The sequence below is a fragment of the Mandrillus leucophaeus genome, unplaced genomic scaffold, assembly GCF_000951045.1.
Source record: "Mandrillus leucophaeus isolate KB7577 unplaced genomic scaffold, Mleu.le_1.0 Scaffold721, whole genome shotgun sequence".
NCBI lineage: Eukaryota > Metazoa > Chordata > Mammalia > Primates > Cercopithecidae > Mandrillus > Mandrillus leucophaeus.
Window position 1 is genome coordinate 644,558 of NW_012107820.1, and position 13,933 is coordinate 658,490.

A 13,933-nucleotide genomic window follows, 5' to 3' on the forward strand; every position below is an offset into this window, starting at 1 on the left:
AAAAAAAGGAAACAGACAATATTAACAATGGTCAATATTTGAAAATATATATAAGAAGGGCCAGTGTGGTGGCTGACACCTGTAATCCCAGCACTTTGGGAGGCTGAGGAGGGTGGATCATGTCAGGAGATCGAGATCATCCTGGCTAACACAGTGAAACCCCGTCTCTACTAAAAATACAAAAAAATTAGTAATACTAGCTACTTTGGAGGCTGAGGCAGGAGAATCGCTTGAACCCAGGAGATGGAGGTTGCAATGAGCTGAGATTGCACCACTGCACTCCAGCCTGGGCAACAGAGTGAGACTCTGTCTCAAAAAAAAAAAAAAAAAAGAAAAAATATATAGCAAAAGACTCCAAAAGAAATAGATTTAATAGATCAAAATATTAACAGTGGTAGTCTTTGGGTGGTGTATCTTTGGAGAGTTATTCTTTCTACCTTTGCTTTTGCTTTTGTCATACCCCATAACACATCTAAAAGGTTTACTGAGAGAAAAAAATGGACTAGGGTCAACAAAATACTGTTGGTCCAAAGGTCTCACTTACGAAAACCTCAACTTTATTACTTCTCTTTTGGCTGTTCAGAGGATCCACACCACCTCTTCCATCCTGCATTTTTTATTTTTAACATGTTTTTATTAGCTGAGGTCAATATAAAAATACTATTGTAAACAAAAATAAAGACAGATTTAAAATTAAGTGGCTCTGTTTTCTCAGAGCCTTTTGCTATTTAAAATTTTGTTTCTGAGTATAACAAATCCATATTATACTGCAAAAGTTAATTTAGAACAAAATGAGCTTCTTGGTTGTTTGAAACAGTATTAAAATAAGTCTTCTACCTGAAAATATGAAAATTATTGTTCAAAGGGATATACAGTAGACACTTAAACAACATGAGTTTGAATTGTTTGGGTCCACTTATACGTGGATTTTATTCCATCTCTGCTGCCCCTGAGACAGCAAGACCAACCTCTCCTCCTCCTCCTCTTCTTCCTCTACAGCATACTTAATGTAAAGATGATGAAGACCTTTATGATCCAGTTCCACTTAATAAACAGTAAATACATTTTCTCTTCCTTGTGATTTTCTTAATATTTTATTTTCTCTAGCTTTATTGTAAGAATACAGTATATATTTTGTACGTTTGTATACATACAACCTTACAAAATATGTGTTAATCGACTGTTTATGTTATTAGTAAGGCAGTCAACAGCAGGCTATTAGTAGTTAAATTTTGGAGGAGTCAAAAGTTATGTATGGATTTTCGACTGTGCAGGGGGTTGGTGCCCCTAACCTCCGTGCAAGTATTAATATTACAGTTTGAGAAGGTGCCTAAACTTCTTCCATTTAAATGGTCTTTAATAGCGCTGTCATTCTGTTTCTGGCAAGCACATCTTTACATAACCATAAACTATGTGGAAATTCCAAGATCAGAATAATTTAGATTCTGTCCTTGGGAAACACTGCATTTATCTAGTGTAAGATGATTGAATGTCCTGCTGTAGATGAGACAGCTCTGGGTTTGAATTGCAAACCCTAAGACTCAAGTGTGTGTATCTTGCCCATCTGTGGTCTCAATCAGAGTGGTCACAGGGCAGCTCTCAGCTAGAATCTGCAGCTGCTGCTTTTCCCTGCCCAGGAGCACCTGCCCAGCAACAACTGGAGCTCAACCTTCACATGAGTTTTCTATTTAGGTGGTGTGCATAACTGAAAGAGTGATTTTGAATTTTAGTTCTGCCTCTTATTACTGTGGGGGCATTGGATTAATTTTTGTGGCAGGAAAGTGTATTGAGATAATTAAATCTTCATATTCTCCATATCCTATGCTCACTATCTTTTTTCTAAGCAGAAGACCCTCGGCATTTTCTTTCCCCAAGGTTTTTTGCACAAGGAAAGCAGAAGTTATCATGGAGCAGCTTTTATCATGTAATCGTTCAAACTCTTCTAGATTCTGCTACGTGTTTCCAGAAAAGAAGAAACAGACACGTTGAGAGCAACAAGGATGAGACAAATACTCCCTATTACTAAAAAGGGGGTTTGTGAGGATGAAAGGATTCCTGTGATCTTGAATACCCTTGGTATAGTGGCCAGAGGAGAAAGCTCAGACAGGAGAGCTATGTGTTGAGGTACAGCTTGAGATACTGTGTTCTAAAGACTGGGACCCTAACCTCTCAAATATTTTTGGCATTGTAGATCACACAGAAGCCATGGAGCAGCACAGTCTAGAGTAAGCTTTTCTGGGCACCCTGCAGATACTCATGCAGACGGAAGACAGATGACAGGACAGGCACTCTCCATGCTTTGGCATGTTGGGCAAGATCCTAGGATCCCGAGTCATGTCTTGTGACGGAAGCCCTCAAATGGCTGAGATGTCATTTCCTGCCATTCCAATGTAATCATGCTAGTAGTTGGTTTTAATTAAAACTTAGGAAAATATCTGTACATTTCTTACACATTTGAATTTGTACACATTCCTGTTATGCTTGTTTGAGCCTCTGTTTTTTCATCTTATCCTGTAGATCAAAACACTTGCCTCATTGTGAGGATTAAGTGAGGTAGCATGTAAGTTCCTGGGATGGTGCTTAGGCATATTTAGTAGAAGCTCAGCTGTTTATTCTTTTTTCGTTTCTTTTTTTTTTTTTTGAGAGTCAGAGTCTCGCTCCGTCGGCCAGGCTATAGTGCAGTGGCATGATCTTGGCTCACTGCAACCTCTGCCTCCTGGGTTTAAGCGTTTCTGGTACCCTAGCCTCCAGAGTAGCTGGGATTACAGGTGCCCGCCACCTCGCCCAGACAATTTTTGTATTTTTAGTAGAGACGGGGTCTCACTATGTTGGCTAGGTTGGTCTTGAACTCCCGACCTCAAGTGATCCACTCGCCTCGGCCTCCCAAAGTGTTGGGATTACAGGCGTGAGCCACCGTGCCCAGGCTTTTCTATCATTCTCTCTGCAAGATGGGACTGGGAGGACAAACGGCAAAAGCTGGTATCAGGGCTTATAGCTGGCCTTGGGCTAGGGAAGGATGAGGGGCAACATTTTCATAGTAATAAATATCATTTTCATGATAGCTTCCACTTCTTAAGAACCTATCAGTGGTTTTTAAACTGCCCTGCAGAGTTCTAGGATTCCATGGACGGTCTCAGGAGCTGCAGTGAATAGAGGGGGGACCAGCAGTTCACGTTCAGGGCTGCCTCCTCTGCTTCAAGCAGATCAGTTTTGCTTTTACCTAATATATTGATCCTCTACATAACATTTTGTTTGAAAAGTAGTATATCTGTTAAAAATGTTTGAACACATCTACAGAAGTATTGGATCAAATTGATAATATAAACAAATACATGTTTGTCCAGGTTTCTTCCTTTCCAAGCTTAGGAAAAGCAGATATGGGGAACAAGAGGCAGTCCCGAGTCAATATTCAGTGTGATTTTTGTAATGTTACAATAGTAGGAACAATTAGGCAGTTCCTCCCTTCATTCTTCCACTTGTGCTATGCAGCAAGCAGCAAAAGCAATATCGAGTGAATGAGAACACTTGGGTATTGCAAGCCGGGAGTACTCAGCAGGCATATATACCACCAAAAGAAAGTGGGGGTTCCCATGCCCAGAAGATGAGCTGATGACCCCCTTAGCTTGGTGGTATGTCCTACCGCTCCTCTGTAACCACAGGAAGCAGAACACAATACACAGATAAGCACTCACAGACAGACAGACAGGCAGATTAGCAGGTAACTAAAAATGTAAACCTAAGGACACAACCAAGAATCACTACACATTTGAGGAAAACTGCAGAGGCGTTCCAGAAGGAGAGAATGGTGGGAATGGATAAGAGAGGGAATATACAAAGAATAACAGAATAAAATCTCTTTTTTTCATTTTTTTTGAGATGGAGTCTTACTTGTTGCCCAGGCTGGAGTGCAGTGGCACGATCTCGGCTCACTGCAACCTCCACCTTTTGGGTTCAAGCCATTCTCCTGCCCCGCTCCCCAGCAGCTGGGATTACAGGCGCGCACCACCATGCCCAACTAATTTTTGTATTTTTAGTCGAGAGGGGTTTCACCGTGTTGGCCAGGCTAGTCTCAAGCTCCTGACCTCATGATCTGCCCGCCTCGGCCTCCCAAAGTGCTGAGATTACAGGCAGAAGCCACCACACTCAGCCTTAAAATATCTTATTATCAATCGAAGAAATAAATCTGCCAGTGAAAAGGCCCATGAGCTATTTAAAATAAATACAAACACAAACTGAAAGACTCTCAGATCATACCTTGACAGTTCATGGTAAAGTTTCAGAAAACTAAAGAGGAAGATCTTAATACTTCTGAAAAGAAAACAAAGCAAAACAAAACTGGATTACTTAACAAAGGAATGGAGGCTTTTAAGATAATCTAACAATATTCTCCAAGTATAAAATGAGACAATTTTTAGATATGCCATCATTTAAAGAAAACAACTAAATAGGCTCATAGGATCCTAACAACCTTAGGAGTGTAACATAGAGAAAACAGAAGTGTTATTTAAACCCAAACTGACCATAGTAACATCTGAATTCCAAAGATGGTGGTTGTGACAAAATTCACATCAATGAGGAAATCAATCTTTATTCTGATCCTCTCTTCTCAGGGCCTGGGAAACGGAGAAAGGAAAGTCTAAAATTATGAAGCTGGTTCCCCTGGGCTGCTGAAGGAAAGACCTGGACTACATTACCCCGCGTTTCAACATATTAATGAGTTTTTGAAGGTTAGCCTTCAGTTAGTAGTGGAGAGACAAGTCATTCTGCATAATAAATTGAGATGGATGACCTTAGGGAAGGCTGGAGGATGACAGGTGTGGAGTGAGATGGGCTTGCATATCACGGCTGGAGCCTGAACCTGTAGAAAACAGTGGCTTGGAAGGAGGCGTTCCCTTCAGATGGGGTGGCTGACGGGCTCTTTATTTTCAAAACATCATTTAACTTTTTGCTGTGAACAAACTTTAAGTTCATGAAGAAGATGCAAAAATAGTATAGTGGGTTTCCATACACCCTGCACATAGCTTCCTTAAATGTTTAACATGTTACATAATCATAGTACTATTATTAGAACCAGGAAATCCACATTGGTATAATATTACTTACTATACTGTAAGCCCTTATTTGAATTTTGTCAGTTTTTCCTTCAGTGTCCTTTTTCTGTTCCAGAATCCTACACAGAATCCCACATTGCATTTAGTTGTTATTTATTCTCAGTCTCCTGTAGACTATAAGTTTCTTAGTCTTTCCTGCACTTTCACGACCTTGATACTTCTGAAGAGTACTGATCAATTATTTTGTTGAATGTCCCTCAGATTGTATTTTCTTTTCTTTTCTTTATTTTTTAGAGACAGGGTCTTGCTCTGTCACCCAGGATGGGTGCAGTGGTGTGATTATAGCTCATTGTAATCTCGAACTGCTGGGTTCAAGTGATCCTCCCACTTCAGCCTCCTAAGTAGCTGGGACTACAGGAATGCGCCATCACGCCCTGCTAATTATTTTTGTTTTTAGTACAGATGAGGTCTTGCCACATTACCCAGGTTGGTCTCAAATTCCCGACCTCAAGCGATCCTCTTGCCTCAGCCTCCCAAAGTACTGGGATTACAGGCATGCACAACCGTGCCCGACAAGTTTTCTTCTGAGTGGACTGAGGTGATACACTTTTTACAAGAATGCCACAGAAATGATACTGCGTCCTCATGTAATAGGATGTGTGTATTACATAATGCGATTCATGATTGTTGTACTACTAGTAATGTTGACCTACCACTTGATTAAGGGGGTTTTTGCTGAGTTTCTCCTCTGTAATGTTATTATTTTTCTCTGGATAGTTAATAAATGTCTGGAGAAAATGCTTTGAGACTATGCAGTCTGTTTCAACTCAAACTTTCGGTCACAGATTTTAGCATCCATCTATATATCCTTTCTGCGACAATTATCGTTGTGATGTCTGCCTAGTGGTCATTTTCTATTTCTCTCTATTCTTCTACCATTATTAGTTGGATTTTTTTCTGTGGTGGCCAGGTCTGGGCAAACCTGCCCCCCAAGTCCGAGGAAGCTGAGAGGCCAAAGATGCTGATAAATCCATTTTCTTCTTAGAAACATTTAATAAAACATCCAGTTTCTTAGAAACATTAAATGAACAGAAGCCATATCTCTGTCTCAGATGGGCACAAGATGAGATGGTGGGTCCCCACGCCATTACCCCCAAGACCCAGGTCTTATATACCAAGACCCAGGTCTTATATACCATAAAGGAGGGGTAGTTCAGAAAGGATGTGTAGGATAATTGAAGTATGATAACATCAAGGTTGTTGCCTAAGGTCAGGATTTAAGGTAAGTGCCTGCTCTTGCAGAAAAAACAGATAAACTAGAAATCTTAGAGGCCTTCCCAGAGCAGGGGTTAATCAGAAGCCAACGTGGCAGAGCATCATCCAAGATGGAGTTGCTTTAGCCACCACAGAATTCTACTTAAAGGAAGAGTTGTCCCTTCTCCTCCACTTCTTTATTTAATCAATTACTTCAATATATGGTCACAGGAATATTTATTTTACCATGTGGGTTATAATCCACTATGGTCAATATGGTTATTATTTAGCTTGTTGTTCAAATTGTTCCAGCTTTGGTCTTTTGGAGATTCTTTAGGTTGATGCCTATGTACCTTTGACAAATCTTATTTTATTTTAAAGCATTTCCTTACTTTCTGGCACCACGAGATATTACAGGCTCATTTTGTAATTTCCCTGACCTGCCTGGGACCAACAACTTCTTGAAGGAACCCTGGTTCCTTTTATTTAAGAATAGTATTTAAAAATCAAATCTGGGTACTAGGCATGCTCACTATTACTGGAGTATCATTGCTTTTAGGTCCTATGACTGGGCATATCTGCATGTATACTAACCCGTTAGTATACACTGACCTGTGTACATACCCCTGTGTGTATACACTTCTATATTTCTGTATAAGTACTAAAAATGATGAGTTGACAGGTACAGTAGCTCATGCCTATAATCCCAGAATTTTGGGAGGCTGAAGTGGGAGGATCTCTCAAGGCCAAGAGTTTGAGAACAGCATGGGTACATAGCAAGGCCCTGTCTCTAGAAAAAAATACAAAAAAATTCACCTGGCATGGTGGCATGCACCTGTAGTCCCAGCTACTTGGGAGGCTGAGGTGGGAGGCTCGCTTGAGCCCAGTAATTTGAGACTGCAGTGAGCTATCATCATGCCACTGCACTCCAGCCTGGGTGACAGAGTGAGACTCTGTCTCTAAAATAATAAAAATCATGATTTCATACGAATACATTAGATTCCTATTCAATATCAGAGTGTTCATTTCATCTGAAGGACTTTTAAAGACAGGTGTGTCCAAAGTTAAATGTCTGGTTTATGTGAAAGTACCCTTTCCATCACTACAGCCTTTTAATTGTGACCAATATACACACAAATGGCTTGTGTGTATGTCAAGGAAAAGGGGTCCCTGTCCATGGCTAGAGCAATATAATGCAGAATAAGAATATGAGATTCTGAGATGACTTATAAATTACACTAGCTGAGCAAAGCAAAAGGTCTGAACCAAAGGTAAATAGGAAAACGTAAGGCCCTCATAAGGGACAGACAGCATATGTTCTGCCATTTCTACTTTCTGTACCAATGGCAGATATCAACAAATGACCACCACACACTGACTGACTAAGCAAAAACATGGCTCCAAATTTTCAGACATGCATTTCAGACAGCCACTACTAAGCAACTGGAATTCACACTGTAGATGACTCCTATCCCTAGGTTAAACAAATGAACAGCTCATGTAAACCATATTAGCTGGGAAAGGAGGGAGAACATTATCCGTCATTAGATTTTTGCACAAATTACAGAAAAAGCCTGACACAACGTGGTCAATGATGTTCAAAAATTCAATGACATGAGGCCAGTTCCTAGGGTTTGGCTCATGATACAAGGTTTCATATCACCTGGTGGCCAGTTCTTCATTTTAGTTTAGATATCAGTGGGACAGACTGTTAACCATGTGTGTAGCTGAGATTTCCAGGTCAGCATAGTGACTCCAGGCATCTTCTAATTGAATGGGACTTGTTTCTATGACCGATCCTAAGAGAATGGAATGGATAACATTGTGGACACAGGACCCACCCTCCACATTCCTACTTACTAAGATGGAGTTGCTGCTGTTTCTCTCCCCTCTGGGATTCTCTCTACCTTCCATGTCAAGCCTCTCCTGTGCAAATTTAGCTCACCCCAATTGAAGAAATATGTTGAGTAGAGAATGGGAACCAATTGCCAGTCAGGTTGTATATGAGTTTACATGATGGTGACCGTTTCTTACACCTGGTAAGAGTAACTAGCAGAAAGCTGTGGCATGAGCTAATGGGAAATAAGAGAGACAACTATGATGGAAAAATGGTGAGGACAATAGAGAAGGTAGGTACTCTGGCAGAGGGACTGCAGAATAATGCTTACCCTTGGGCCTGTGAGTAGAAAGTCCCAGAAGAAAAGAGGGTAAGTTGAATGCAGTGTAGAAAATCTGGCTTTGTCAAATCAAATAGAATTCATACGGAAAAATGCTCACAATACAGTGTTCACTAAAAGTAATGTGGCCAAAAAACCCTGTGAATATAGTTTGGTCCCTAAGTGTATGAGTGTGTGTTTTCTTTAAATGTGTTACATGCCTACTACAGTAAGACGGCAAGGACCGGGTGGAGAACAGGAATGAATGGACATGGTTTCTGCCCCCATAAGGCTTACAGTTTAATACAACAGATAGCTTTGAAAGTAAACAAATGTTAAGAGTGATTATATCATTGGCTATCACATTAGGGATGAGTTTATTTTCTTCTTTATAAATTGTATTTTCCATGTTTTCTACAAGAATGATGTATGCCTTTTATAGTGAGAGAAAAGCAACACATCTTATATTTTAAATGAACAAACATTACAAAAAATAAAACAAAACAAAGAAGACCAGGCTACAGGTATCAATTCACATTCATCAGGCTTATAATAACAGCTTTCTTCACAAAACAGAAAACCAATTTTATGTATTCAGCTATGTCAAAGTCTTACAATAGTAGCTGAAATTATACAAACAGGGTTAAAAAATCAATCTTTGCTCACAAGGCAGATTAAATTATTGTTTGTATGGTGTTTGTGGCACAGGGAGGTGAGAGGATAGTTAGCATCAGATAAAAATACTGTATTTCTTTGATTAATAAGGGCTAACTAGATGTGTTTATATTTTATCAACATGCAATTTAACTTGATGTAGCGTAACATTTTCTATCCTCTGACTTGCAAAATGTTTCCATTCTTGGATGAAGATTTAGGAGATACTCTAATACACTTTATCAGCATCACACTGCCAAAGCATCTCTTAGAGAAATAAAACTTGAAGAATGTTTATTATTACCTATGCTATGTCAACTTCCTAACTTCAATGCCAGAAAAAGCTTGTCTTACATTTTAAAAGTGAAGTAATGGAATATTAATAATAGCAACTACACGTAATGAGTATTTACTTTGTGCCAGACATTTTACATTGATCACTTCACTAGATCATTCACAACAAAAAAGAATCACAGATCCATAATCTCTTATTTAAAACTCTGGGGACTGGATGTGTTTTGGAAATGAGAGGTTTTTGGAATTCAGGAAGAAATTGGAATCCTTTCGAATACAGTACATAAATTGCATATATTTTGTAACATTCCAAATGGGTACAGGATAGTACTATGTAATGAAACACATTAATCTTACTATTTCTGCAAATAAATGTATGAAAATTCACACTAAATGAAACAAAACCATAAGTAATATTACAATTTATTTACCAAAATATATTAGTAAATTTATTGGTAAATAACATTTTTACATAAATAAGTTTATTGGTATATGAAATAGGAAGATAAATATAGACCACACATACTATAAGCTTTGAATGTGTTTTGTCCCTTGTGAAAAAGCTTCTTATTTCTAAAGAAATTTTAAGTAAAATTTAAAACTTATACTGATGAAAACTAACCCATATCACATATACATGCAATGAATGTTCATTACCTCTGACTGCCTGAGAATCTTGGAGAAGAGGTTGTTCCAGTATTACCATGTCTATGAAACCAGGTTGGAGCTGGACATCTGATGAGCCAGAAACAGGATTGTCAAGAGATGAAGCGGCATAACCAGAGAGAGCTTTATTAAATACTTTTCCCAGTTTCACCTGCCTCCTTAACACTGGTTTCTGTCTAAGCAGTTTCTCTTTAATTGACTAAATTATCATCAGCTCTTGCTCACTGATAAATGTACATCGTTCAAGGCCAGCAATTAATCAGTCACACATTTTCACCATATGATCTATGGAAATTTTTTTCACCCAAATGCATAATGTCATCATCATGACTACTACCACCTTCATATTGATCTGCATTTAACATCATCTCAGCAATTTCCCCATCACTCTTAGGGTGCACTATGGGTTCATCATTATCAATATTAACCATTTCTTCAACATCAGCTTCTTCTAACTTAGTTACACTTTTGGCTGATAAACTTTTGGCAAAGGTAATGAGTTATGCTACCATTGTCTTCTCATTAGAGTCATGAAATCCTTCAAAATCTTCATCAGCTAGGTCATTTTCAAACATCATTGTAGCCCAAAGTCTGTGCCAACTATTTGTTAATGTTGACTTATCAACATCATTCCAAGCATTAGCAACTGTGTAGATGGCATCCTTAAGACTAAATTCTTTAAGGAAGTCCTGGATTTTCAGGCCTCTGTTAACTGAAGCAAGTATACTTTAAAAAAAAAAGTGTTTATACTTGCTCTTCACAGAATGTAGAATTCCTTGGTCACAAGGCTATATTACAGACATCACACTGGGGGAAAAGTCAATGACAAAAGCATTGCTCTTCACAAGATGTGCAGGAGGGGGATATGCAGAACCGTTATCTAGAAACAATAAAATTTTGCAATTGTCTTCTGGTCCAGTTTGCAATGAGCTCATGCTGCTGGCACAAAGTGCCTATCAAACCAGTTGGAAAATATTTTCCATTACTGATGTTTTCTTGTGTGCATAATAATGTACAGGTAAATTATGCACACCTTTTAAACACCTTGGATATAGGCTATTTCCGATCACTGCCAATTTTATCTTGTGTGTGCCTGCAGCATTAGCATGCCCAAGAACAGTTAACTTTTGCTTGTTATCTTTGACATCTGTTGTTGCTCTTTCGTTAGCCATTGTTGAGGTTTTTCTAGGAACACAGCACCAGTACAGAGCTGTTTCATCAGCATTGTAAATCTGTTCAGGGCTAAGATTTTCATGAGATATTATCTTAGCAAATTCATCAATGTAATTTTCAGTAGCTTCATCATCAGGAGAAGCTTTTTCACCAAGATTTTAAGATACTTGATTCCATGACACTTTTTAAATTTCTGCAGCCAGCCTTCTGAATATTCACACTCTCCTTCAACATTCAGTTCTTCATGGTATATTCTAGCTTGTTTCATGACCAACAAACCAGTCAGTGGTATATCTTTACTTCTTTGTTGTCGAATTCATTCACTCAACACAGGGTCAAGGTCTTCTTTTTTGGCTCTATGCGTTATTTTTCTAATTTTCATTAGTTCCCGGTTATCACTGTCACTATAAAATTTCAACACCTTGTCTGTTTCTTTAAGTCATATATCGTGGTGGTTCCCATACCATATTCTTCAGTAAGACACCTCACAAACATACGAACATCAAGTTTCTGCAATAACTCCACTTTCTGAGATACTGATAAAGACAGATGCTTCCTTTTCTTCTTCTCACTGTTACCCGTAGGTATATCTTTAGCTCTTTTCGACATTTTCCATGGAATTAATCCCCAAGTCAGAAAATGTCAGCAAATAGAGGCATGTGTGACTTATGGATACAAGTGCTGAGACAATAGAGGCTTCATATTTGTTCACAGTAGGTTTTTTTTGGGCATATAATCCTGGTGCCAAACTTACAAAAACACTTTTGGGTTTCACAGTGTTTTTGTTTTTTGTCCTGTTTTGGAATTGCAGAGTAGAGACTGTAGACCTGCATTAAAAATATCATTTTAATGATGAAAAGACTGAGGCTCAGTTAGTATCTTGCTCAAGGTTATGCAGCTACTACTTGTCTTTTCTGCTTATATTTAGTCTCCTAATATGTGGTCACTTTAACAGAAAGAAAACTGTTTGTTTTTCTGGTATTGTCTGCCAAGATGATTTGAGCTAGAATAGTTTTAGCACAGGAGCCTGATACTCTTATTTGACTGACACAGTCAGTAGTTGAGCCCCAATGCTGAATAACATGGAGATGCTGTGGCAAGAGGTTAGAGTTCCTAAATTTATAGTTATTGAATATAGATTTTTCTTTTTGTACCAAATGATCTGTTTGGTACTTACTGCCTGTTACTTACTGCTTCACAATGAGCAATCAGGAAAAATGAAAGAGCTCACTGCAAATGTCCCAAACACCCCCACAAGTATTCCCTAAATATCCACTCATTTAAAAGGACTTTTGTTTGCTTGTTTCTAAACTGTTCTGAAAATTGTACATCCCAACTGTGACTCAGAATTGTTAATCAAGTTCAGAATTAAAACACATTTTATACATTCTAATAAAATGTTCTTTTAATTTAGAATTCAGAAAGAATTCATTAGCATTTTTAATGACTTTTAAGCTTCTGTGGTTTGAGCCTTATTTCATGGACTCTTTTATAAGTTCCTACTGGAAGGCCAGCTTTTCTTCCTCATTCTCATCTTCCCCATATTTAGATCTTCTTCATATATCTAATATGAACTGTTACAAATGACTGAAGTTTACTGATTCACTCCTAAGTCTTTCTTTTTCTACTGGGTGTAACAGCAGTCCTTTTGGCTGGACTGTTATAAAAATGAGTAAAAGCACAGTTCTGTAAGACAAAATTCTAAACCCCCCAACTGACTGAATGGACCCCTCTGTTGGCCAAGGGCATTCCAAATTAAACCTGAAAAACTAGTTCAGGCCTTGATGGGAAGGGTGGTGGTTGGGCATACCTCATTGTTACCCTCCTCCCTTTGGAATTCAGGCACAAGTGATCAGCGTTAACAATAAAACAGAGATCTTAACACTGGCAAAACAGACTCTTTGTAGCAATAAGATACCAAATTCTAACCTGACTCCAGTATAGCATCACATGACAGCAGGCCCTGAAAGAAACTGAAGTATTTTACCCCAAAATATATTTCTTTGACATATTTTGAAATGGCTCTGCAAAGCTGTCTCTTGTGGGGATAAGGATCCTATAGATAACCCTTTTTCTTTTTTAGATCTTTTCCTGATCCAGGAGAGACTAACTAAAGGTCTTACATAATACCTTTTCAGGTCTGATAAGAGATATTTGCCATCTACTCTCTCTGAAGCCTGCTACTTGGAGGCTTTATCTGCTTAACAAGAACCTTGGTCTCCACAACTCCTTATTTTAACACAGACATTCCTTTCCACTGATTCCAGGTCTTTAGATAATAATTTAGCTCTTTCAACCTATTGCCAATTAGAAACCGTTTGAATCCACCTATGACCTGGAAGTCTCCCTGCACTGCCCACCGCCAATTCGAGTTGTTCTGCCTTTTCAGACTGAACCAATGGACACCTTACATGTATTGATAGTCTGCCTGTTAACTTCTGCCCCTCTAAAATGTATAAAATCAAGTTGTAACCCAACCACCTTGGGCACATGTTCTCAGGACCTCCTGAGACTGTGCCCCAGGCTTTGGTCACTCATATTTAGCTCATAATAAATCTCCTCAAATATTTTCCAGAATTTGACTCTTTTTCATTAACGGCTAGTATAATTCAGAAATGTTTAAATTCTAGTAAATAATTGGGTATTATGTGGAATACCTGGGTGACAAAAATTATCTGTACAATA

At 38.6% G+C, this 13,933-nt stretch overlaps 1 protein-coding gene across 1 annotated transcript in view; it reads right to left on the reverse strand.

Annotated features, from left to right (window-relative positions):
- The window catches only part of PANK1 (pantothenate kinase 1), a 125,579-nt gene that overhangs the window by 106,307 nt on the left and 5,339 nt on the right, over nucleotides 1-13,933 (reverse strand). The window contains exon 2 of the mRNA XM_011965366.1: nucleotides 10,067-10,144. Within this exon, the coding sequence (XP_011820756.1) occupies nucleotides 10,067-10,115 (49 nt within the window). The 5' untranslated portion in view covers nucleotides 10,116-10,144. The remainder of the gene's footprint in view (nucleotides 1-10,066; nucleotides 10,145-13,933) is intronic.